This window comes from Zalophus californianus, chromosome 1 (assembly GCF_009762305.2).
Source record: "Zalophus californianus isolate mZalCal1 chromosome 1, mZalCal1.pri.v2, whole genome shotgun sequence".
Classification (NCBI taxonomy): domain Eukaryota; kingdom Metazoa; phylum Chordata; class Mammalia; order Carnivora; family Otariidae; genus Zalophus; species Zalophus californianus.
Window position 1 is genome coordinate 26,106,114 of NC_045595.1, and position 25,547 is coordinate 26,131,660.

A 25,547-nucleotide genomic window follows, 5' to 3' on the forward strand; every position below is an offset into this window, starting at 1 on the left:
GCACTCAGAAACCGCGACTCTGATGCAACCCCCACCCCCACCCCAATATTCCTTTAGCTTGGTAGGTATCTTGTTCGTGTAAGCTCATTTATTTTAAAGTGTTTTCATTTGTTGTATTAGGGAAAATTCCAAACATACAAAAGTAAAGACAGTGGTAGAATATAAACACTGATGTACTTATCACTCAGCTTCAGAAGTTCAACACATAATCGTAAAATTCTGCTTTTTACACAAAATAAGGCATAAATCCATTTTCCTCTTAAAAAACACCACCGTTGAGAGTAAACTCCACTCTCTCCGTCACCTCTTATTCTTCCTAGGGTGAATCAGGGTTATCCGTTCAGTGTCTGTCCTTTGAGACCTTCTCTCTCCCATCTGTGTGGGCATATGCGTCAGCAGCAAACGTTTGGCAGTGTTCATTTTGCATTAAAGTCATGCCTGTACACCCATATGTTTGCAGCCTGCCTTTTGACATGAGCAGTGCATCTTGGAGAATATTCACACCTCTGTCCCCTTGTTGGCACGATCTGCCATGTGGCTGAAGCCTGGCCACACCTCTGTAGCACACACTCACCTGATTTCAGGGTCGCGTGGGGTTCAGTGCATACCCCCTGGGCAGGCCTCTTTGGTCTCAGTGGACCATCAAGGAGCACCTTCACTCACCTGTGACTCAAACGCATGAGTTGTGAATGAGGCCACCTCCTAGCTCTGGGCTCTCTGAAGCCGTCCCTGGAGGGCAGCCAGCTCTGAGCATATGAAAGTCACTGGCCAGTCCTTTCATGTGTCTCCTCATTGCTGCTTCTTCTAAGACACCTAGGGCTTCAATTCCAGACCAGGAAAAGCACAATGCCGGTTAGGAAAAGCCTTTGGGCCATGGTGCTCCAAGGCTGCCTTGCTTGTGATTCGGAGGTGCTGGTCTTGGTAGGCCCCATACTGCCCTAGAGTCAGGATTTCCCTGGCTTGTGGTGAGAGCCCTATGCTCGCAATGCTGTCATTTTGGTTCAGAGTCCTTTCCCTTTTTTTTGGTCAAATACAACACATGGGTTTTCTGTGGCCCTGCTTTATAGAGACCTTTCAAATAGCAGCGCAGTATAGAGAGTCAGTTCTTCAGACTCACTTCGGTGCCCCTGCATTGGCCAGCTCTGTGACTTTTGCCTTGTTGGCTGTGGGATTAAATTTGCTTCCAAGAATTAGTAAATAAAACATTGGCTTATGGTAATGTTTTGATATAAAGTTATACCAAAAGTAAGTAAAGGAGAGAGGACAGTGTCAGATTATAATTTACTAGTTGGCAGAGCAGATTGTGGGGTCCAGTAAATTTATGTGTGTGTCCCACCTTTGTGGTCTGCTGCGTACGGCACCCTGGACACATTCCTTCGCCTCGAAGCCTCGGTTTTCCCATCTGTTAAAGCCATTGGTAACTAATAAATACCCTATAGGGTTGTGGTAAAAATTAAAGGAGGTGGTATGCTGTACTCAGCCCTGGGGATAAAGTGCAGTCATTAAGTAACCAATCATTATTGGTTTTTAAGTAACCTGTCATTATTGTATCAGTAAGTGTCAGCTGTCATTGTTATTAATGGCATCATTAGCTGGTAGCTGTTCTTATACTGGTTGTTATCCGGGGAAATGCTGATTACCCCGACTCAGTCTTGCTTCTTGTCCTTGCATCTGCCCTCGCTTGTTGCCCGGGCTGAGATAATGCCTCATGTCCAGGGAACCCTCACTGTTCTGCTCTCAGCGGTTCCTGCTGCTGAAAAGGGCCAGCTCCTCACCTGGGCGTGTCCCCCTTTTCCAGGAGTCGAAGTTGGGAAGGGTCAAGAGTTCGCCATCGACACGAAGGGGGCAGGAGGCCAAGGGAAGCTGGATGTGACGATCCTGAGCCCCTCGAGGAAGGTTGTGCCTTGTATGGTGGCACCCGTGGTGGGCCGGGAGAGCAGCACGGCCAAGTTCATCCCTCGGGAGGAGGGGCTGTATGCTGTAGATGTCACCTACGATGGACACCCCGTGCCTGGGAGCCCCTACACGGTGGAGGCTTCACTGCCACCAGACCCCACCAAGGTCAGCTTTCATTTCTGTACCCGGACTTGTCTCCTATCATCAGATATAACACGGGCGTCCTTCACTGATCCTGCTTGACCAAGGCCTGTAGAAAATCGTTTTCTGAGGAAGGTCCATGCTCAATGGCTGACAGAAGTATTTTCTCTTACAGTTCAGCCGGAGGGGTCCCTTGGGCAGCCGGGTGTCCTCCCCACTGCTCCTCTTGCTCTCTGGCGGTGAGGGAGTCCCCTTCTCTGAGTTCTGTCCCCTTCCCTTGTTAGCATAATGACAGCGCTCGCTTCACAGTGAGCCTGTAAGGGTGAGGCGAGATCGTGCCGGTGGAGGCCTCAGCCCCGTGTCCAGCACGCAGGGCGAGCTCACCCTGCAGAAGCCATATAGCTCAATGTCAAAATATATGAGTCTCATTATCATTTCTTCCTAGTAGCCCCGAATCAAGGGTTTTAGAGTATTTTCAGTGGTCTGAACGGCATGAATCCTGTAAAAACGGTCTTATTTGTTGAATCAGAGCTGAAAGCCCCATCCCCACCCTCTTGTAAAAGCAGTTTCGTTTATTCGTTTGGTTTTTAAATTTTTGTGTTAGACTTTAGTTTTTTTGTGGCTTTTTTTAAATATATTTTTTAAAAATTTATTTATTTATTTGAGAGAGAAAGAATGAGCACAAGCAGGGGGAGCAGGAGAGAGAGAAGCAGGCTCCCCGCTGAGCAGGGAGCCCAATGCGGGGCTCCATCCCAGCACCCTGGGATCATGACCTGAGCTGAAGGCAGACATTTAACCGACTAAACCACCCAGGCACCCCTAGACTTTAGTTTTTTAGAGCAGTTTTAGGTTCATAGCAAAATGGAGAGGGGGGTACAGAGATTACCCTCCTACCCCCTGTGCCTCCCCATTATCACCATCCCTCAGCAGCGCGGTGCATTTGTTCATACTGATGTACCGGCATTGACGGCCTGTTCACCCCAGATACATAGTGTACAGGAGGGTTCACTCGGGATGCTGTCCATTCCACGGGTTTGGACAGATGTATCATGACACATACCCACCACTCTAGGGTCATGTTTTATTATGGGGAGTTTGTTGAGGGAGGTGTAGCTGTCAAAGCAACAGGGAGGTCCATAAAACCATCCTACGAGCGTTCAGCCCTGAATGTGTCTGTGAGACGAGATGTCAGGCCTCCACCTCCGGCCCTGTGGTTCAGAAGTGCTGGGCACGGCAGGAAGGGAAGTCACCCCCACAGAGGACCACGCCTCTGTGCTGTGGCTTTCAGTGTTGAATGAGCTCACAGGCGTGTCTCCCTCTCATAACCGTTCGGAGCCTGGATTGCACTGTGGCTCCAGCTCGGTGTCGGTCTGACACGAGGTAGGCCCCAGGGAGAAGGGCCCCTCGAGTGAGAGGCAGCTCAGCGCTGAGTGCAGGCTGGGGTAGTAAAGGAGGGCTGGCCGAGGCAGACTGTGACTTTTACTCTCTTCAACCAGGTGAAGGCCCATGGTCCTGGCCTTGAAGGTGGTCTCGTGGGCAAGCCTGCTGAGTTCACCATCGACACCAAAGGAGCAGGCACAGGAGGTCTGGGCCTCACTGTGGAAGGTCCGTGCGAGGCCAAAATTGAATGTTCTGACAATGGTGATGGGACCTGCTCCGTCTCTTACCTGCCCACAAAGCCTGGGGAGTACTTTGTCAACATTCTCTTTGAAGAAGTCCACATACCTGGTTCTCCCTTCAAAGCCGACATTGAAATGCCTTTCGACCCCTCTAAAGTCGTGGCTTTGGGACCAGGTCTCCAGCATGGGAAGGTGGGCGAAGCCGGGCTTCTGAGTGTTGACTGTTCGGAAGCGGGGCCCGGGGCCCTGGGCCTGGAAGCCATCTCAGACTCGGGAGCAAAAGCCGAAGTCTGTATTGAAAACAACAAAGACGGCACCTACGCGGTGACCTACGTGCCCCTGACTGCCGGCATGTACACTCTGACCATGAAGTATGGCGGTGAGCTGGTGCCCCACTTCCCCGCCAGGGTCAAGGTGGAGCCTGCCGTGGACACCAGCAGGGTCAAAGTCTTTGGGCCAGGAATAGAAGGAAAAGGTGGGTTTCATTAAAAAAAAAAAAGGGGTGGGGGGAGGTTGCAAAATAACTTGGGACTTAGGGGTCACCAGAGACTCAGAGCTGCAAACAGATATGCCCACGGGGGCCAGGTGGGGCATAAGAAAACACCCACCTGTGCTGTCGGTATCAGGAAGGGAGGGACCACAGCAGAGCAGGTGAGCACGTGGCATTTCTGCTGCCGACCCTGGCTTTGTTTCTCCAGGGGGAGCAGGGCCCAGCGCTGCCTGCAGATGTTCCTATTTTTCTGGCAAAGCCAGAAATCTTGATTTTTACGTGGAAATTCAAGATCTTTCATTTTTGGCACTCATTGAAAAGGTTTAAAATGTGGTGCTCTTACCATACTTGCTGCAGAGTAGATCTGTCTTTTCCCTTTAACCTGTCCGAGAGCCCCACCTTTGTCCAAAAAGTGTGCAAGGAGTCGTGTTGTCATGGGTGGGGGCTTCCACAGGCCACCTGGGAAGAAGCAGCTTTTGCAGGGTGGTGGCAGGGGGAGGTGGTCATTAATACTCTTGATTTGGAGAGTCAGAGAAAACAGCCGTCTGCTGTCCCTGAACTTAGACATAATGTACCTAAAGTGCCGAGAACCCTGGTTCTTGGATTTGGTCTGAGGTCCCGGGTATTGGTGACGTTCTCCTCTGTGTGATTGCTCCGCAGACGTGTTTCGCGAAGCCACCACCGACTTCACGGTCGATTCACGGCCCCTGACACAGGTGGGGGGCGACCACATCAAAGCCCACATTGCCAACCCCTCAGGGGCCTCTACCGAGTGCTTTGTCACAGACAATGCTGATGGGACCTACCAGGTGGAGTACACGCCCTTCGAGAAAGGTGAGAGGACTTCTTCTTGGACATGACCATCATTCAGAGCTACGCTGGGCCATTTCCTTTGGTGACTGGTGCTCACTCCTGCCCTATGTGTCTGGCCTGTCTCAGCAGAGGCATGGACAGAGTGACAGGGACATGCGGAAATCTTCCCCAGCAGAGCCACTGTGCACTCAGTGCCTGACGTGCTGGCCCTGGTGTGTGACATCTGGGCCAGGGTTAGCCTCAGGCTCCTCTGAGAGGCTTATGGCTGATGTCATGGCATAGTGCCCATTTGTATCTTTTTTTTTTAAACATAATTTCTTTCTTGAATATTAGTAATTACTTAAAAATTTGATAAATCATGAAAGGATAAAGAAAAAAAAGCACTATAAATATTTTGGTAGAGGTATATTCAGTCTCTTTAGGTAGATGCATGTATATTCTATTTCATGGATTTCCTTTTATCTCTTGGCTAATGACTGGAGGAAGTTTTTTCCAAATCAGGATAGTGCATTTAAGATGACTTAACTTGAATACAGAGTTAGTGATATTTGCTTGGGGGAGAGGCCTTGTGTGTTGTATATGTATTGGGGACGGAGGGCTGTGTGGCTGCCAGATGAACAGAAAGCATAAATAAACAGCTATGTTTTTAAAAAATCAGATCATCTCAATATTGTACTATTTCTCTAACCTGCTTGTTTCCAGTAACATGGCCCTAGTGGATAGATATGAGTGCTGGATGAAACTCTGTAGGAGGGGCTTATTTCCCACAAGTAGGTGACTCCTGTGCAAATATGTTTCTGCTTGTCGTTTTGAACAGGTCTCCACGTAGTGGAGGTGACATACGATGATGTACCCATCCCACATAGTCCCTTCAAAGTGGCTGTAACCGAAGGCTGCCAGCCCTCTCGGGTTCAAGCCCAAGGACCAGGATTGAAAGAGGCCTTTACCAACAAACCCAGCGTCTTCACCGTGGTTACCAGGTGAGCAAGGCCGTGGGATCTGTGTGTTGACTCTAAAAGGGGTAGCCCTGGGTAGTTTGTTTATTAATTTATTTTCTGCCTTCTTGCATTCTTTTTTCTTCAAATCCAATGAATTAACATATAGTGTATTATTAGTTTCAGAGGTAGAGGTCAGTGACTCATCAGTCTTATATAGTACCCAGTGGTCATTACATCATGTGCCCTCCTTAATGTTCATAACTAAAGGAGTCTTTTTTTTTTTTTAAGATTTTATTTATTTATTTGAGAGAGAGAGCGAGTGCGTGTGCACATGAGTCGGGGGAGGGGCAGAGGGAGAAGCAGACTCCCTGCTCAGTGGGGCTGACGGCTTAATGCAGGGCTCAATCCCAGGACCCTGGGATCAAGAACCCCAGCCAAAGGCAGACGTTTAACCAACTGAGCCACCCTGGCGCCCCTCTAAAGGAGTTTTATGGGTATATTCTACATATGTGTCCTAGTCTCCCAACTTTTGAGAGGCTTTTTTTTTTCATGGTATATGAGGCATTTTCTTTTGTAGAGACTTAATGCTACAGAGAGAGGCCAAGTATACCTCAAAAAGTACCAGAAAGCCCTTGGTTATTGTCCTAATGTTGCTGAGCAAACCAGAACTTAGATGGCAGCTCCTTAACTTGATAATGCAGAAACATATAGTCCATTTCCTAGTTAAGTGAAATATTAGAAGTCGTCCTACTAGAATTGGTCACAGATGCAATTAGATGTGAAAAACCAATGAAGGATAAGCATTGGAAAGGGGGGGCAGTCAGAGCTGTCTGTATATTACATTGTTGAGAAATTTTCAGTAATTGAGTCAGGTTGGCTAACTGGGATTGTTGATAGATTTTAAATAATTCTGGCAATAAACAGACTAGCATGAACCACTAGTACCACTTCCCTCTTTTTTCCACCCTTTCCAGAGGGGCAGGCATTGGTGGGCTCGGCATAACTGTTGAGGGACCATCAGAGTCGAAGATCAACTGCAGAGACAACAAAGATGGAAGCTGTAGTGCTGAGTACATCCCCTTTGCTCCAGGGGACTACGACGTTAACATCACATATGGAGGAGCCCACATCCCTGGTAAGCGATCCCGCAGAAAGGTACCCAAAGAATAACGATTTGGCACGAAAGCAGGTTTCATCTTGCTTATCTCTGAGTGGGAAAGAGAGTCTGAGATTTGCAGTCGGTGCAAAGGGAGAACTTTCCTTATGGCTGTACCTCTAAGAATATCCCAACTCCCAGTAGGACCGGTAACCTGGCAAAATGAATTGGCTTGGCATTTTGACTGGAAATCTTGCACGTGTTGGAGGACCCAGTTCTTAATTTAAGGGAAAGCTGATTTTTTTTTTTTACAAAGGTGAAAATCTCCACTTTAGTCTGTGGTTGGTTCTTCTTCACCTTATACCTGTTTTCTTATTTTCTGCTTTTCATGGACAGTCCTGGTAGCCGAAAGAGACCCACAAACTCAATTTTTTTTTAAAGATTTTATTTATTTATTTGACAGAGAGAGACACAGCAAGAGAGGGAACACAAGCAGGGCGAGTGGGAGAGGGAGAAGCAGGCTTCCCGCTGAGCAGAGAGCCTGATGTGGGACTCGATCCCAGGACCCTGGGATCATGACCTGAGCCGAAGGCAGACGCTTAACGACGGAGCCACTCAGGCGCCCCTCAAATTCTTATTTATTAATTTCTTTTCTAATTCATGATGTAGTATATACACTTGCTGTAAAGCAGGGTTTGTCGGGTGCCTGGCTGGCTCAGTCAGTGGAGTGCACAACTCTTGATCTCGGGGTTGCATGTTTGAGCCCCACATTGGGTGTAGGGATTACATAAAAAAAACCAGATCTTTAAAAAAAACAAAAACAAGGTTTGTCATCCTCAGCACCATTGACATTTTGGGTGGGATAATTCTTTGTTGTTGTGGGGAGGGGGGCTGTCCTGTGCTTTGTAGGGTATTTAGTAGCATTCCACCACCCCTACCCTCCTTCATTTTGGGACAACCAAAAATGTCTCTAGATACTGCCAAGTGTCCACTCCGGGACAAAATCACCTCTAGTTGAGAACCACTGCTATATATGATTGAAACAATGAGAAATATGACTTCAGTAACGAAGGGCCCTCTAACTTTCATGCTCCAGGGGGATGAATCTCCATAGGTTCTGGTTGTGTTTAATGAAATGGTTGCCATTCAGCAGCACACATCTAGATGGGTAGATGACTGTGGTATGGTGTGGAAACAAGGACCCCGGGGGCTGGTGCGCCTGGGTGGCTCAGATGGTTAAGTGTCTGCCTTTGGCTCGGGTCATGATCCCAGGGTCCTGGGATCGAGCCCTACATCGGGCTCCCTGCTCAGCGGGGAGCCTGCTTCTACCTCCCCCACTCCTTCCAACTCTGGCTCTCTCACTATCTATGTCTCTCTCTCAAATAAAATAAAATCTTAAAAAAAAAAAAAAAAAAAGACCCCGGGGGCCACCACTGAGTCAGCCTATGCCTGTCTTGGGTATGGTGAGAAAGAGGGCAGAACCCTGCCCCAAGACTCCTGGGGCAGGAAGAGCCTCGAATGGGTCAGGGTTATTCTTGCCCCGAAAGCCGTAAGCCAGGATAAGACTAAGGCAGAAGGAACAGACTTGAGGAGCTTGCTTTTGGGCTTCTGGATTGATTCCCAAAAGCTGGAGTGTGCATTGACCAAACACTGCTGCATCTGTAGACATTTCCTCCTTATTACATTCACATGTGTACACAGACTCACTCTTCCCCTCACATTGGTCAGAAAGCACAGACATTCAGCTCAAATTAATGCCACTCAGATACTCCCTTAAGCCTTAATTTTATGAAGGCTTAGATTTTCTTAGAAGGCTTTGTTTTAAGTTGAAGAAAAACTAAATTGGTAAATTTCTCCTCAAACATGTCTTTGCCACTGATCATAGATTTTTAAATCCCTGTCAGCACTAGGCAAGGGGAATTCAGCCATGGACAAGACAGTCAAAGCTCTTGTGCTCCGGGAACTTCCTGTCTGGTGTTTATGCAGCTTCTCGTGATTACTGCTACCAAGAAAGAACAGGGCGCAGTGACAGAGGACAGAGCCATGGGTATTGGGGGAGCGTGGCAGTTTCGAAGTGGGAGGGATGGGAGAGGAGAGTGCAGAGAACAGGTGGAAGGCTGTTGTCGGGAGAGAAGACGTGGTAGCTCCAAGGAGGCAGGTGCAGTGGAGAAGAGCCTCTCCTGGTCATGGATACAGCAACACTGTTCCGACTTCATTGGGAAGGTCTGGCTGATGCTTTCAGCTTTGGAAGTCCCCTCGCAGAAGAGGGTGAGGGTTTGGGCCCCCATGGCTGACCCAGGAGCATGAAGCAGGTGGCCATCTTTGAGAATTACAATGAAAAGAGACCCATTTGGGGTTTTCTCATCAGAGGTAGATGGTACGTCCTTATGTTTCAGATCTCTGTTGCCGCTCAGAGCTTCTTCCAGATCCAGGCCCTTCTCCAGGCAGTTATTTAGTAAAAGTGTTGGTTGGTTGTCTTAGTGTTGGGCTTCTTAGTAAGCTAACTCATGAGGCATTGCTATGAAACATTCGGCAACCTGCTATCTTCTCATTTGCTTTCATGGGGATTTTCATTGGTTAAACATTAGTCCAGTGTTTCCTGGCCTGGTGCAAACCCCTAGTGGGTTATTTTTGACCAGGTATGCTGTCCTCCCCCCTGTGGCGTATTGGTTTCCCCTGGTGGGTCAGCTGTGGTCGGCTGGTGGTGGCTTTTAGATCAACTGGATCCACTGGGAAAAAGTGCATCAGGAAGAAGAACTGCTGTGGCTGGTTTTTGATGTCTGCCTGGGGCACGGAACGGGGCGGCAGGGAATGCTTGGTATCTGCCACCGTGGGTCTAAAGTTTTCTTGTTAGTTCTTGGCTGCCCTCATGCTACGTGTTCAGACCCTTTCCAGTAGAAGCTCTGACTTGGAGATTGGCCTCAGAGGTAGTCCATCGCCATCACCTGCTGACACTGAACTTCTCAACTGTTTTTCTATGAAATGAAGCTCCCTTTTGTTTCCCTAAACCCCAGCCTGGAGGGTGATGTTTGTCTTTGCCAGGGTCAGCTGTTTATTTCAGTTAGCTGAAAAATTTGATGCCATTGAAACCCAGCTATCGTTAAAAAACCAAGGCCTCTGTTTGTGTGATTTTTTAATTTACCACCGTATTCTACAACAGATAAATTTGGGGGGATGCAAAGCAGAAGACACCTGAGTTTGTGTAGCAGTTAGAAGTCATTGATTTTGCCAGCCTCCTTGGGAGCACAAGGACTCCTGCGCACAGCAAGAGGTGCATGTCGCCCCTTGGTGATGGACTTGGTAGCACAAGGAGGCATGATGCCAGGGACACTGGGGCTCCTGTCTCTGGCTCACCTCTGCGGAGGTCTTACTTAGTCCCCATTGGTGGGGGAATCCCGTGAGGGACCCTGGCCCAGCCCTACTTTTTCTCTTTAGTGGTTCTCTTGCAAATCCTGATCACACAGCATTTTGTGTTTCCTTGGTCTTTTTTTTTTTTTTTTTTTTTTTAAGATTTTATTTATGGGGCGCCTGGGTGGCTCAGTCGTTAAAGCGCTGCCTTCGGCTCAGGTCATGGTCCCAGGGTCCTGGGATCGAGCCCCGCATCAGGCTCCTTGCTCAGCGGGAAGCCTGCTTCTCCTTCTCCCACTCGCCCTGCTTGTGTTCCCTCTCTCGCTGTGTCTCTCTCTGTCAAATAAATTAATTTAAAAAAAATCTTTAAAGATTTTATTTATTTGCGAGCGAGAGAGGGAGAAGGCACACAGAGGGAGACGGAGCAGCAGACCCCTGCAGAGCAGGGAGCCCGCTGCGGGACTTGATCCCAGGACCCTGGGATCATGACCTGAGCTGAAGGCAGACGCTTAACCGGCTGAGCCACCCAGGCGCCCCTGTTTCCTTGGTCTTTAAAACCCATCCCTTCAAAGAGTTGGAGGCCCCCAGTGTCACCTGTGGGGTCAGCCCTGTGGGAGGACCAGAGCTGACAGGGAGAAAGCAAGGCTTCACCCAGTGGCCCGGGAACCAAGTAGGCCATTCGTGGTGGGAGGGTGTGGGCTACATTGTGGGGGGAGGACTCCAGGAAGCCCTCAGGAGCCGTTTGCGTAGAGGATATTAGATGTGGGCTGGAAGGCCTCCCTACCTCTGTAGCCCTCTGCGCTCCTTCCTCCCACCCCTCAGCGTCCTCCTTCGGCATCTTCAACAGCCTGTCTTCTCCCTCGCCTCCAGGCCTCTGCCCGCACCCGTCACTGTGCTTGAAGCCCTTCTCCATCTGCTTCCCTGGGTGCTATCTCCTCACTCTCTGGTCTCAGCTTAGCTGTCCCTGGAAGGCTTCCTCTGGCCTCCTGAAGACGAGATTCGTTGCCTTCTAAGTGTTCCACCGATGCTTGGACATGTCCCCAGCATCTGTTACATGTGATGTCAGAGCTCCTTGTTTACCTTGCCCGTCTCCCAACACTGTAGGTTCCTCCAGGGCCATTAAGCACTCTGGGCCCAGCACGCGGCACGATGCCTGCACGTGGTGGGTGCACGTGGGAGCACACACAGCAAGGCGGGAGGCCTTGACTGAGGTCCAAACAGTGGAGGGCCCCTGGGGTGCAGTTTTGGGTGCACACGAGGCAGGTCACCTGTCACTAGGTGAGCTGTGCTCAGAATCCTGTGACTTCTTTTCCAGGTAGTCCCTTCAGAGTTCCCGTGAAGGATGTCGTGGACCCGAGCAAGGTCAAGGTTGCTGGCCCCGGGCTGGGCTCCGGTGTCCGAGCCCGCATCTTACAGTCCTTCACAGTGGACAGCAGCAAGGCTGGCCTGGCCCCTCTGGAAGTGAGGGTCCTGGGCCCACGAGGTGAGTGTGCATCCTGCCTTCCTGCCAGCATTCTCCTGCCCCAGGTGAGGGCACCCGTGACCTGGCGGGCGCTTGACTTTGGAGTTTGGTCGTGAACTTAAAATTGAATTTCCTAAATTACTTTATTGTTCCATATTCTAGCTAAACAGGAGAAGCTCCTGCTTTTATTTATTTATTTTTAAAAGATTTTATTTATATATTTTGAGAGAGAAAGTACACCCATGCTCACGTGTGCACGTTTGTGAGTGGGGGAGAAGGGCAGAGGTAGAGACAGAACCTCAAGCAGACTCCCTGCTGAGCACGGAACCCGCTGAGGGGCTCATCCTCATGACCCTGAGATCGAGACCTGAGCCGAAATCAAGAGTCGGATGCTTACCCAACTGAGCCACCGAGGCGCCCCGAAACTCTTGCTTTTAAAAAGCAGGCAGATCTCTTATTTCTCTAGTGGTCTTTCCCCCATTTAATAATATGGCTCTAAGTGACTTTTTAAATTTTTATTTTTCTTAAGTAGTGAGATGGAGCAAGTAGTATTTGGGCTCTCACATGTATGTCTCAGCATTGGGGAGGTGACCGGGGTTGGTCTGGAATTTGGGTGGGCGGTGGGTTTGGAGGTGATAACTCTCTTTGAGGTGCCTTGGTGCCCATGTGGAACACACCCCAAATTTCTGGAAATGACAGATACGCAGCCCATATGACACATGGCATTGTCATTGTCCCAACTTCCTGGAGGGAGAGGGTCTCTTGGGAATGGCCTTTGTTGACAGTTTGGCCTGCCCTGTTGGCAGCCTGGAACTGGGGTTTGGTCTGACTAGCAGGCCATTTTGGGACAAAGCCCTGAAGTGCACTGAAATTTACCTTAATTGGTAGGCAATCACATTTCCTCTTCTGGCATTGAAAATGTGCCATTCTCTCCCTAATTTCTTAAATTATCTGATGTGTTCAGATAATGAACACATGTGTTCATTCAGTGATGTGTTCGTGGCTTTATGGAAGTGGCAAATGGGGGCTTCCTTCTTTGAAGAGGAACTTTCTACTTAATGGGGTTCAGCAGGAGGTTATGCCCTTTGAAGCTCAGGGCAGATGTGGTTTGAGGGAAATGAGGTCATGGGGCTGGAATCTGATTCTGCATAGTTACTGAGTTTTAAAACCTGTGTGTGTGTGAGAGATAGAAGGAGAGAGGGAGGGAGGGAGGGAGGAAGGGAGGGAGGCTTTACTTAGCTATCTACCTCTATTTTATTATTATGGAGGACTCGGAAGTAACCGCCTTTTAATTTTAGCTGATGAGATGGATTCCCAGTCATGGCGTAGCCCCTTGAAAGCCATTTCAGAGTTCTTTAAAGGTGACCCGAAGGGTGACTTTACGGAGACAGGTTTGCAATTTCCTATTGGCTGCTGCTCTAATTTATGTGACCTGAATGCCTCTTGCTGGCCTCACCCCTGAAATTGCCTTGTTCCTGCCTCATCTGCTTTGCTTAATGAGTATGCTGTGCTTTGCTTAACCTATCCTGCAGTTGACCCATCCTTGACGCTCACGTTCGGAAGCGGGATCTGGAATCTACCAACCCAATGCATGCCTTGATTATGCTTTAACACATTCTCTAACCGTCCCCTGCAGGCATCACTTTGAAGATTCCCCTCCACCCCATGAGATTGGCACCCTCACCTGCCCTGCACCTACCCCCAGCCTGCTGGTGCCATAGTGGTCTGTGCTCAAAGGTGGCCATCAGTTTGATTGGCCAGCCCATTGGTTAACTTGTGCTGTTTGAAGTTGTGGACTCTTTGGCCCTTCCTCAGCTATAGAGTAAAATTGCCACATCCCAAGCATACCTCACCAGCTTGAAAGGGGATAACACGTGTCTTCACACAAGCACGGGCAGTCTCCTTAATTATACTCAAGGGCTGACTGAGTGTACTTCCGCCAACAGAAAGCTGAAGGTGTCTCTTGGGGTCATTTCTGCAACCATGAATTGGGGATCCTGTCTCCTGTGATTTCTCGGGCCTCTGATTATGGCCTGCCTACCTTTATGTTTCTCATCTGTGGAAACCAATAGCTCTTGGGATTGAATGTGATCCTGTTTCAAACTCAGCCCAGGGTGGAGTGAAGGAGAGTCTAAGCAGTTCCTCAGACCTCTCATTTCTCTTCTCAGGCCTGGTGGAGCCGGTGAACATAGTGGACAATGGGGATGGCACACATACAGTGACCTACACCCCATCCCAGGAGGGGCCTTACATGGTCTCGGTTAAATATGCTGATGAAGAGATCCCTCGTAGGTAAGCTCCTGACAAACCAGCCTGAGGCCCACCCCTCTATGGGATTGGCCAGCACTGTCCTGGTGGCCTGTTCATTCATTTATCCATCTGTCCACCCACCCAGCAATCCATCTACCCATCCATCTTCCCATCCATCCATCCACCCACCCACCCACCCACCCATCTACCCATCCATCCGTCCATCCGTCCTTCCTTCCATCCATCCATCCCCATCCATCCATCCATCCATTCACCCACCCACCCACCCACCCACCCACCCATCCTTCCATCTGTCCATCCATCGGTCTACCCATCCATCCACCCATCCATCTACCCATCCATCTTCCTCATCAGCAGGTACCAATGAGAACCTGCATGCTGTCTGTGCCCAGGTGTTAACAACACACTAGCCTTGATATCTGTGGCTGCTCCTCTCTTGGTACCCTATATCCCCCTACTTTGTTCCTTTTGGCCATCTTTAATTTAAAGATGAGCTGCAACTAAGGAGTTGGGAATCTTTGAAGAAACAAGGAATGTGTTAGTTCATCAAAGTCTTCTTTCTGGTGACCTTGCAAGTAGTTCTTTGATTAGGGCGAAGATTTTTACTTTTTTACTTCTTTACTGGAAGATTTGGTTGACAATTGTGTTCCCAGAGGGTATTGGATAGAAGCCTCGTTCCTCATTCATATTAATATGAAATGTTGCATGTGCTCTTCCTCTGGCAGAACAGCTTCCAAAGGATTCTTTTCATACCCCTTAAGATGAAAAAAATTTACCCATACCCCTAATATGTATTTTTTAATTTTTTTAAATTTTTTAAAAAGATTTTATTTATTTGACAGAGAGAGGCACAGCGAGAGAGGGAACACAAGCAGGGGGACTGGGTGAGGGAGAAGCAGGCTTCCTGTGGAGCAGAGAGCTCGATGCAAGGCTCGATCCCAGGACCCTGGGATCATGACCTGAGCCGAAGGCAGACGCTTGACAGAGCCACTCAGGCGACCCCCTAATATGTATTTTATATACAGATACACATATAGCTCTAGGTATGTAGAAATAGATAATTTATAAATTACATTTATGTATACTTTGCAAATAGGTAGTTCACCATCTAAAGCATCCTAAAAATAGAAGAGGATAAGGTATTAATTTTATTATTCCAACATTGTTTCCTAATTCCAATATCCCCTTCACATCTTGGTGACCATTTTCTTAGCCTAACAAAAGTGAGTTAACTGTGTCTCCCAAACCAAGTTGGGGATTAATGTGTATCCCATGGAATACACTCAGGGAAAGCGTATGATGGTTACATGGTTGTAAATTTCTGCTCGATTTAAGGTACATAAGGCACTCACTGTCTTATCTGCTATAGAAATCCCCCCTCTCGAGCCCAGTCTCTTTGTGTAAGGGAGATCATATATAGCTGGGTTGACGGTATTGACACTGACGGAGGATGTGTATGTGTCTTTCAAGTCCCTTCAAGGTCAAGGTCCTTCCCACATACGATGCCAGCAAAGTGACTGCCAGTGGCCCCGGCCTCAGTTCCTATGGTGTGCCTGCCAGTCTGCCCGTGGAGTTTGCTATTGATGCCAGAGATGCTGGGGAAGGCCTGCTTGCTGTTCAGATCACGGTAACTTTGCGTTTTTTCCTAGAGTCAAATATGATTAATGAAGACCTAACTTCCTGGCCAGGGATAAGAGCGAGATTTTAATAACCCATTTCTGGCCTGATGCAAATGTTTGATGAATTTTTTTCCCACCAGAGAATCGGTAATTGTGCAGGACAACAGACATGCTTGCCTGAGTGAGAGGTCTGGAGGTATAGCTCCAAGTACCGCGTTTGTATGAATCTCATGTACTTTGATCTCTATTCTATCCATTCCTCTGCTTTTGTTTTAAAATGTTTTAAATTCCTCATCAGATTAGTTGAGACTAGGTTGTGCTGCATATCACAACACCCCCGCAAATAAGACTGGCTCCAACCCATGGGATTATTCTCTCTGGTTAAGGGAGCCCAGAGGTGAGCCGCCTGGGTGCTGTGTGGCTCTGCAAGGAAGCTGGCTCCATCTCTCTGCTCCTCGGTCCTAGCATGTGGCTTCTGTCCTGAAGTCTCCTCGTGGACCATGAGCTGATGCACCTGGCAGGCCACAGGGAGGAGAAAAGGCAGAAGGGGAAAAGGGGACCTTCAGCTCAGTCAGCAGTCTCGAGCCGCTCTGTGTGACTCTCACTTCCCTCTCATTTACTGGAACTTTGTCACAAGTCCCCTGGCCATACCTAGTGGCAAAGTTTGCTAGCAAGTGGGAGCAGTGCGCCCAGCCAACAATTGGGAGCCTTTTACTGAAGAGAAGAGAGAGAGTGGCTGTGGTGATGTAGGACCAGGAACCTCGGCCCCCTCATCTCCCTACATTTCATTGGGTCCGGAGCTGAATCAGCTCTTGTTCACTTGACCGTAAAATTCCTAAAAGTTGACCATGTCCATATGGTGTGACCTTCTCCCCTCCCTACCTCCCCCCAGATAAAGATGATAATTAAGATTATATTAAGCCATTAATTCTGTCTCCTGAATAGAGGCACCAGTTAATAAGCAAAATGTGTCTCGGTTTCCCATGACTGGTTTCTACATCTTGATGACAACATCCTAAATAGCATTTCTCTGTGATTCACAGGACCAAGAGGGAAAACCCAAAAGAGCCATTGTCCATGACAATGAGGATGGCACGTACGCCGTCACCTACATCCCTGACAAGACTGGACGCTATATGATTGGGGTCACCTACGGGGGGGATGACATCCCATTGTCCCCCTACCGCATCCGGGCCACACAGACAGGAGATGCCAGCAAGTGCCTGGCCACCGGTGAGTGTGGGCTTTGGGGTCAGAAAGCCAGGGGCTAGCCCTTCTCTGCCACTCAGTGGCTGTGTGATTAGGGCAAGTTGCTCAACCGCTCTGAGCTTTGGTCAGACTCAGATGGAAGATCTTTCTGAGAACATTTGAATTCAAGAAACTCTTCTCAGGATCAGAGACTTTTTCACAGGGTTATTGCAAAGATTAGATGAGGTCAGGCATGAGAAATGCTTAGCATGGTGCCAGGCACAGGGAAGCTATTATTATGTTACTTTTGAAGTGGCTGCCTTTGTTAAGATCTCCACTGTGGTGGTAGCTCCCATGAAGAGCTGCAACTGTATGCCTTTCCTGAGTAGATGGTTTAATTACTCAAGATTTTATTCAAGAGCATTTTAGGTCAGCATTAGAGAAACGCATTCAAGGATCTAGGTTTTTCCTTAGCACCCGAGACTGTGCCTACGTCTCTCAGAATATCTCCAGAAATATTTAAACATCACACTTCCTTCAGTTTCTGAGACACGACTAAGACCATTACGGGCTCTTCTGTTTCTAAGAACAGCTCTTGTTATTCTGATGCTATTCCAGCAGATGTCAAAACATGAATCCCCATCTCTGAAATGAAACAGATTTGTTTCTCTTTAAATTAAACATATGTCCACCCTGGATGTGTTCTATTTCTCTCATATCTTGTTCTGAATGGAGGAAAAACTTTTGGCTTTCAGAGCAAGTTGTAAATTGCTCAGCTTGGCAGTTTGGGCCTCAAACATTGAGAAATTTTGAACCACCGGCCAATCCTCCGATCCACCACCTCCTAGGTCTGTGCTATCTGCCAGGAATGATTAAATTGCCTTTACTAACCTGCGGGTGTAATAATACCTGGTGGAGACTTCCTCCTTGCTCTCCAGGCCCTATTCCCTCCCTTGCTGGGGCAGAATGCTGAGCAGGATACCCTCTCAGCCTGAGGGCTCCTGGAGGCCACAGTTCTCTGTTTGTCCTTCAGGGCCTTCCACAGGCTGGCCCCAGGCTCCCTTCTACTACTCCCACTCTGAACAACATGTTCTTAGCACTCCCTATTGCTTCTACACACCTTGCTGTTTTTGTGTGTGTGTGTGTTTTTTTTTTTTTTGGTTCACTTGTTTGCATTCCCTGATGTGTGGATCCTGTGTAAAGAGTGCCCCCATTCAGACAGACTGGTCAGGGTTCAGGGACAGAGGTGGTAAGTCTCCCCTAGCCAACCGTACCTGTGCTTCAGAATTCAGCCATTCCCCTTTTCTCAAAAAGCCCTCCATCAAGGTGGCAATGCTGGGATACAGATTCCTAGAACTTCCTTTATGGAGCTGTGCTACGAGACACTTCTCTGAAGCACAGCTGATGATTTTTTCTGTACCTGAGTGTTCCCACAGCACATCGAGCTGTCGTTCTTGGTGCCCGGCCTGCCTGTTAGATTATGAACATGTCCACAGCAGAAACTGTGTTTGGTTCCCTGTTGTGTGTACCTGGCCTTCAAGGAAATAAATGCCCACTGTATATTTGCTTAGGGAAGTTGACCATCATCCTCAGACCTTTGAATGCCAGCAAGCCAGGTCCGACACGTGGTTGACACTTGGAGCTTGTTTCCTAAGTAAGGGATGGAGCATCCCCGGAAGCAGCACTTTCCCTGGGGATCTCCGGGACCGCCCTGTGTGTGGCCTTCGTCAGAGGTCTGGCGTTGACAGATGCAGACCGCACCAGCATGTGCTTCGTGTTGGGGCCTCCCGGGCAGTTGTCTGAGGCTGGAGCTTCCATTCTCTTCTGAACTTGTTCTCCAGGTCCTGGAATTGCCTCCACCGTGAAAACCGGCGAGGAAGTGGGCTTTGTGGTCGATGCCAAGACTGCTGGGAAAGGGAAGGTGACCTGCACGGTTCTGACCCCCGACGGCACTGAGGCTGAGGCCGATGTCATCGAGAATGAGGATGGTACCTACGACATCTTCTACACGGCCGCCAAGCCAGGCACCTATGTCATCTACGTGCGCTTTGGTGGCGTTGATATTCCCAACAGCCCCTTCACAGTCATGGTAAGGAAAATTCCTTCCCTAGAGCGCTCTGGTATGACAGAAACCGTACAGCTGCCATCTGTTAAATCCTGGCTAGAACAGCCCCTCCCACTTTTTTTTTTTCCTTTAAAAATTTTTTAAGTAGTCATGACCTTGTAAAGTGCTAGAGTAATCTCTAGAAATCCAGAGGCTTTTGGCTGTTAAGTGTTTTTGAGGAATCTTATTGGCCATCGAAGTATCCGTCAGGCTAAGGGTCTTAAGCAGTGTCCTGGCCGAAGCCCAGTTCAGAAAGATACACTCGGACCATAAAATGTGTGTAAGTAAGACACGTTTTTTATTCTTCTAGCTCTTCCTCCTTCCCCATCTCCACAGCCTGGAGGAGAGCGGTTCCTGTTGCCGTTATGTCTGGAGACTTGACCCGTATCCCAGGACACAAAGTGCCTCCAGTTTTGTTTTGGAAAGATTCAGATTTTGCATAGGCCTAGGGAATGGCATGTTTTTTGAATAGGAACATTTAGAAGAAAGGCCAGAATGGTGAGGTTCCTTAGTTTTCAACAAGTGACTCTTGGAGCCTCCTCTGATTATGAAGATTCTTCAATCAGGACAAGATTAGAAACCTCATTTGACCCTTAAAACCAAGCACTGTTGGCCCTTTTGCAGGTGAGGTGTAGGAACAAGGCTTAGACTCAAGGTCACGAAGCCCAGCGTGCCTGCTCTGGACAGCCACCGAATGCCTCTTACCCGGCGTCCTTTGATGCCATGGGCAACAGCTGTGCTTGACCACAAAGTCCTTAGGCCTCAGTGACCTAGCCCCACGCACAGCCGGCGAAGCCCCTTCTAATGATTGCACTTTATGTAGCAACAGAGAAGGGACTCCCTCCCAAACAGAAGGTGGTGCCTCCCTTCCAAATGGTCTGTCATCGGTTGTAGCTTTTTTCCCCTTTCCATAGATGTTTGTTGATCTGTAAACATCCTGCCAGAGATCTGGAGGCTCTTTTTTGTCTCAAGGATGTAAGCGCCTGTTGACTTTGACACTGTTCATTTGGGAGTGTTTTTCTCCTTCAGGGCAGAAAGAAATGCAGCTAGAGAGTTTCTGTCATTCTTATTTACTGAGACGGGTCCCAGTTGTCGTTTTAAGAATCTGTTTTAGTCTGTAGCGGGTTTTATCAGGTTGATTGAAATAGGGCAGCATGGAAGAGCAGCTCCTGGGCAGAGGTCATGGCCTTGCTGGTGCAGCGAGCTAAGGATGGGTTAGGCGCGGCCAAGTGAGAAAAGTCAGTGTGGAAATTCAACGTCATTTTAGCTGCTGAGTCAGGGACCTGAAGTGGGTGCCACCAGACTCATTGGGAATAAATGTCTCCTTAGCCTGGATTATTAGGATACATTGTGCAGATATCCTAACCACTACTGAAGGCAGAAAGGGGGGGTGGTCACCCATAGTACCTGGCTTGGGTCTTTATTCTCCCATTCCAAGCTCTCTCCAGTCTTACCTAGGTGGACTTTGCATGTGGATTCCTTGCCTCCCTCTACAGACTTGTGGCTACAAGTCTCCAGAGCTCATGTCTCCAGGAGCCCCAGCAGGCTGATTCAGCTTAATAGATGATGCAGTCATGGGTCTAGCAGTGTATCCGCTTATCCCCGTTGAGAAGTCCTGGATCAAAGGCCATAGCCTGGCCGTTGAAAGATCTTCCTCCCGACCAGTTTGTCCCTGCATAGCACCACTGTGAGAGAGCCCTAGGAGGCGGGGACAGGGCTGTTCCAAAGGGTGAAGCTCACAAAGCTGCCTTTCTATGTGAAGCCCCCTTTCTGCAGATGCTAAAATACACAAAAAGGAGTAAAGCAGGCATGTTGGCCTTCCTCCGAGCAGGGAGGGCCTTCCAGTTCTTGTTGTTGATTATGGTAGAAGAGGGGGATCCCTCCCCTATCAGGTTGATCGGATCAGGAACACGAGGTCTGTGGTTTTTAAAAAAATGAATTTATAAAGACTTTTAAAACATTAATACCAGAGACACTCATCAAATAACAGGAGACCACCTTCCCAGTTCCGTGCCGCAGAAGGGACTGGTGTTCCTTCTTCCCTGTTAGCACAACAAACCGATCAGCTTTGTGCACGGGATTGCGTCCTCCCCAGTGCTTTGCGACTCGTCTCGGTCTCTCCATGTGTCATAGGTACCCTTCCCCATTCATTCATCAGACTCGGTAGCTTTTCCGAGCATACAGGTTTGCATAATTAACGGACTCCCGGGCAGATGGACATTTTAGGCACCTCTAAGTTCTCATGACCACAAACGGCCAGAGTAAAATCCCCTGCACGTATCACTTAGCTGTAGACACTCTGGCTAGCATTTCTGTAGGCCCGCTTCCTAGAAGTGGGGTTGCGGGTTCAAAGGACATGTGGATTTGACATTTGAAGGAAGGATGCCAACTCCCTTTCCACAAGAGGGGGAAGAGTATAGGCTCCCGCTAGAGCAAGTGGCTCCCTGCTGTATGAGATGGAGCAGATGGGGAGGAAGCAGCCCTCAGGTTGTAGGACCTACTAAAGTGGCAGCATCCCTTCCATGTGATTCCCAACTAATCTCCATTTGCCACCGACCAGGCCACGGATGGGGAAGTCGAGGCTGTGGAGGAGGCACCGGTAAATGCATGTTCCCCCGGATTCAGGCCCTGGGTACACTTCTTTTTTTTTTTTTTTTTTTTTTCCTTTTGGCATTTCTGTGTTCACTCAGCCTTCATTTCAGAAAAGCTATAGCCTGCTTTCTGGGGATTGCTTAAGCCCCCTGGGTGTCCTGGTCATTGGTTTGTCCCCCACTGATCAGTCCGTCACAGTGATCCCCGCTTCCTCTGTAATGAGAGCCGCCCGTGTCATCGTATGCGCTCCACGAATCTCCAGCCGTCATGTTATGATCACGCTCAGTGTCGTTTGTCCCCACGGTTCAGAGAAACACGGACTGTCCTCAGCCCTCCTGCTGACACTCTCAGCTGCCCCTTGCACACTTGGTTTCTGTTCGGGGGGAAAGCCACCCGCTGCTACTTTCTGCCACTTAAAACGCACCTTCTTTTCCAGGCCACAAGCAACTAAACCTTTCCAGGTGGAGCCTCTTGGGACTCACAGACATTGCTATCTCTCACTTTTCCACTTTCCCTTGAGCACTGCTGGGAATTCTACAAGCGAAGTGCCTAGTGATTGTTAGCAATTGGTCAGAGTGACTTCTCTAATCCTTCAGGCTCTGCGCCGGCCCTGGGGCTGGTTAGACAGAGGCCGTCCTGCGTGGATGGTAGCCACATCCCCAGATCCCAGCGGCACTAGCTTGCAGAATTCCCAGCTGCTCTGCCCTCTGTTGCTTCATCGGCCCACACCATTGTCCGCTTTACCCAGTGATGGCTCCTTCCTGTTTTTAGGTGACCGAAGAGGCCTATGTCCCTGTGAGTGACATGAACGGCCTGGGGTTCAAGCCTTTCGACTTGGTCATTCCGTTTGCGGTCAGGAAAGGGGAAATCACCGGTAAGCACATTCTTGAAAGCTGCCTTGTTCTCCCTGGATTGCCCTAGCTTTCTAGAACAGCGCCTGGGAGGTGGTTCCACCTGTGCCCGACACCTGGTATCCATGAGCCCCTGAGATGGCAGAATATTCACTGTATATATGTGTGTCTCTGAAGGGGGTGGTTCATTTATGACTTGTGTTACCTTCTCTCCAGGTTAAGGCCGGGGATTCTCTCCAGGTTAAGGACTGCTCTGTTTAGATAGCTCTTGACTGTCAGGTTCCTGTCCCTCCTGTTTTCCTGCCTTGTCTTACTCTCTCCCCTTTCCAGAGGTGACAGTCACGCTGAAGTCTCTTGTACAAGAGTTCCTTTTCCCTCCAGCCTCCTTTTAATGCCCATATCTCTTTGAGCTGACACTCTGCTAATGCTGCTGGCCTCACGGTCTTTTCTAGTCTAGTTTGAGCTGCTCACTTTCAGTACAAAAGTAGAAAACTCTTTACTTGAGTTGCCTGCTGCATTTTGTGGAAGGAAAAGGGAACAAAATAAAGGCAAACATATCTCTGTTTTCCTGTTGGGGGTCTTGGATGCTTTAGGCAGCAGTGAATGCCCTTGGATCTGAAGGCCACCTGCGCCTTTGCACTCAGCCTCTCCCGGGGACGTCCCTGTGGGGGGGCTCATCGCCCTGTCTCCCTGTGCTCCAACAGGAGAGGTCCACATGCCTTCGGGGAAGACAGCCACACCTGAGATTGTAGACAACAAGGACGGCACGGTCACAGTCAGATACGCCCCCACTGAGGTCGGACTGCATGAGATGCACATCAAATACATGGGCAGCCACATCCCTGGTGAGTCAGGCTCCGCCCCCGGGGCAGCACGCCCCACAGGACGGCAGGATTTGGGCCTGAACGTTTGGGAGGTTTGCACAGACGTTCAGTCAGCTGCTGTGTGGGAAACTGCTCTCCGTGGCAGGATTGGGAATGCAGTGTGGGAGTCCCTGTGAAACCAAACAGCCTGTGACCCCAGCAGATCCAGCTACTTTTCAGAAGGGATGGTGCAGCTAAGTGTCCTGGGTCACAGTTCAGGCCCTTAGGTCCATGATTGTTTGTCTTTGTCACTACGCCTTGCATGGGCAAAGGGTGCGCTGGGAGAAAAATGTGAGGTGCATCGAGGGACTTTCCAGCCTGGTCCCCAGAGCCCTGTGTGGTGCGGGGCTTTGGGGTGGGAGGAGAGGAGAAGCTGCTTTATGTTCACACTGCCCTTGGCAAGGAAATTCAGCTCAGATTTCATGTCCGTCAACCAGCACAGTGTTATTCGTGTTCTTCTCCTTTTTTTTTAATGTTCAAACAGTTCTGTTTTTTAATTTAATATATTGAGTAGGCAACATATCCACATGGTTTAAAAAACATTATGGGGAAAGGCTTCCTTCTGCCCACATCACCCACCTGACCTCTCTGTGAACTTGACTGCTGTTAACTTTTTATGTTGGATTTCAGAAGATTTTTAAGACTCTACAAACAAATGTTTCCCATTTCTTAAGCCCTTTCCCATTCGTACATTAATATTAGCCCACACCGCACATTGTTTCTGACCTCGTCCTTTTCAGTCTAACGGTGTGCATGTCCGAATGACAGAGCGTGTTCGTGGTGTCGCGCTGTTTGGGTGAATGTGGTACATTCGACCATTTCCCCCGTTGGAGGACATTGGGGGTCTCCCCTACCTTTTGCTGTCATTAGTCAGGCTGCAGTGAATAATAGCCTTTATATCTGCCATCTCACGCTCCCAAAGGTATAGCTGTGAGATTTCGTTCCCAGGGCAGGTAGTGTGACCACAGGTATAGACAGTAGTCATTTCGATAGATCTTGCCAAATTGCCTTTCAGTGGGGCTCCCCTGCTTCACATGCCCACCAGCAAGGTAGGTGAGCACCTGCTTTTCTACCAGTTTTTGGATCTTTGCAAGACAGTTCAAAAAAAAACAAACAAAAAACCAGTGTCTCAGTGTTTCTTTGTTTGTATTTCTCCTGTGAATGAGATTGAGCAACTCTCTATATGTTTAAGGACTGTTTGCATTTCTTTTTCTGTGAATTGAGCACTTGGCTGGGTTTTTCTGTTGGGGTTATTGGCCTTTGTCATATCAGTTTCTGAGAGCAAATTAAATATTGGAGAGATTAGCACTTTGTGATAGAAGTTGCAAATATCTCTCCCAGTTTGATGTTTGCTGTAGTTTATGCGTATATGTGTGCATAATATTGTTTAAAGCGAAAATATATTATTTGCTTTTATCTAAATATTCCAAAGATGCAGATACACAGAAAGTAAAAGTAAAAAAATATCTTTCTCCTCTTTCCATTTTACTTCCACTCCTGGGGTGTGTGTCTTCTCAGATGTTTCTCTCTGTGCCTACAAGACATGCATATAATTTTGTTCTGTTTTTTTTCTTCAAAGAAATGACATAATGGTACTATTATATAGCAACTTTTTTTTCTCTTTTTAATGTGACACATTATGAATAATCTCTCAAGTTAATACACAAAGATTTACCCCCCTTTTTTTAAAGATTTTATTTATTTATTTGAGAGAGAGAGAGAGAGCATGAGAGGGGGTTGGGTCAGAGGGAGAAGCAGACTCCCTGCTGAGCAGGGAGCCCGATGCGGGACTCGATCCTGGGACTCCGGGATCATGACCTGAGCCAAAGGGAGTCGCTTAACCAACTGAGCCACCCAGGCGCCCCCCCCCCTTTTTTTTTGAGAGAGCGCATGTGCCTGCATGCCCTCAAGCAAGGGGGGAGGGGCGGGGGGAGAGGGAGAGAGAGAATCTCAAGCAGGTTCCACGCTCAACGTGGAGCTGAACACAGGGCTCGATATTCCGACCCTAAGATCGTGACCTGAGCTGAAATCAAGAGTCAGACACTTTGAGCCACCTGGGCACCCCCTCCCTCATTATTTTTAATGACCTGCCAGCAGACCAATGTTTATTTTTTTTAAGATTTTATTTATTTATTTGACAGAGATAGAGCACAAATAGGCAGAGAGGCAGGCAGAGGGAGAGGGAGAAGCAGGCTCTCCGCTGAGCAGGGAGCCCGATGTGGGACTCAATCCCAGGACCCTGGGATCATGACCTGA

General features: G+C 48.7%; 1 protein-coding gene across 7 annotated transcripts in view; it reads left to right on the plus strand.

The window, feature by feature from the left end:
* The window catches only part of FLNB (filamin B), a 143,243-nt gene that overhangs the window by 94,429 nt on the left and 23,267 nt on the right, over positions 1 to 25,547 (plus strand). For 2 of the 7 annotated variants that reach the window (XM_027582672.2, XM_027582678.2), the window contains exons 20-33: positions 1,799 to 2,061; positions 3,534 to 4,131; positions 4,807 to 4,980; positions 5,777 to 5,939; positions 6,872 to 7,032; positions 11,657 to 11,824; positions 13,102 to 13,194; positions 13,972 to 14,095; positions 15,545 to 15,701; positions 16,737 to 16,926; positions 18,723 to 18,970; positions 21,546 to 21,617; positions 22,349 to 22,451; positions 23,133 to 23,273. In XM_027582672.2, the coding sequence (XP_027438473.1) occupies positions 1,799 to 2,061; positions 3,534 to 4,131; positions 4,807 to 4,980; positions 5,777 to 5,939; positions 6,872 to 7,032; positions 11,657 to 11,824; positions 13,102 to 13,194; positions 13,972 to 14,095; positions 15,545 to 15,701; positions 16,737 to 16,926; positions 18,723 to 18,970; positions 21,546 to 21,617; positions 22,349 to 22,451; positions 23,133 to 23,273 (2,655 nt within the window). The remainder of the gene's footprint in view (positions 1 to 1,798; positions 2,062 to 3,533; positions 4,132 to 4,806; positions 4,981 to 5,776; positions 5,940 to 6,871; positions 7,033 to 11,656; positions 11,825 to 13,101; positions 13,195 to 13,971; positions 14,096 to 15,544; positions 15,702 to 16,736; positions 16,927 to 18,722; positions 18,971 to 21,545; positions 21,618 to 22,348; positions 22,452 to 23,132; positions 23,274 to 25,547) is intronic. The other 5 variants (XM_027582673.2, XM_027582674.2, XM_027582676.2 and 2 more) reach the window with 5 other exon arrangements.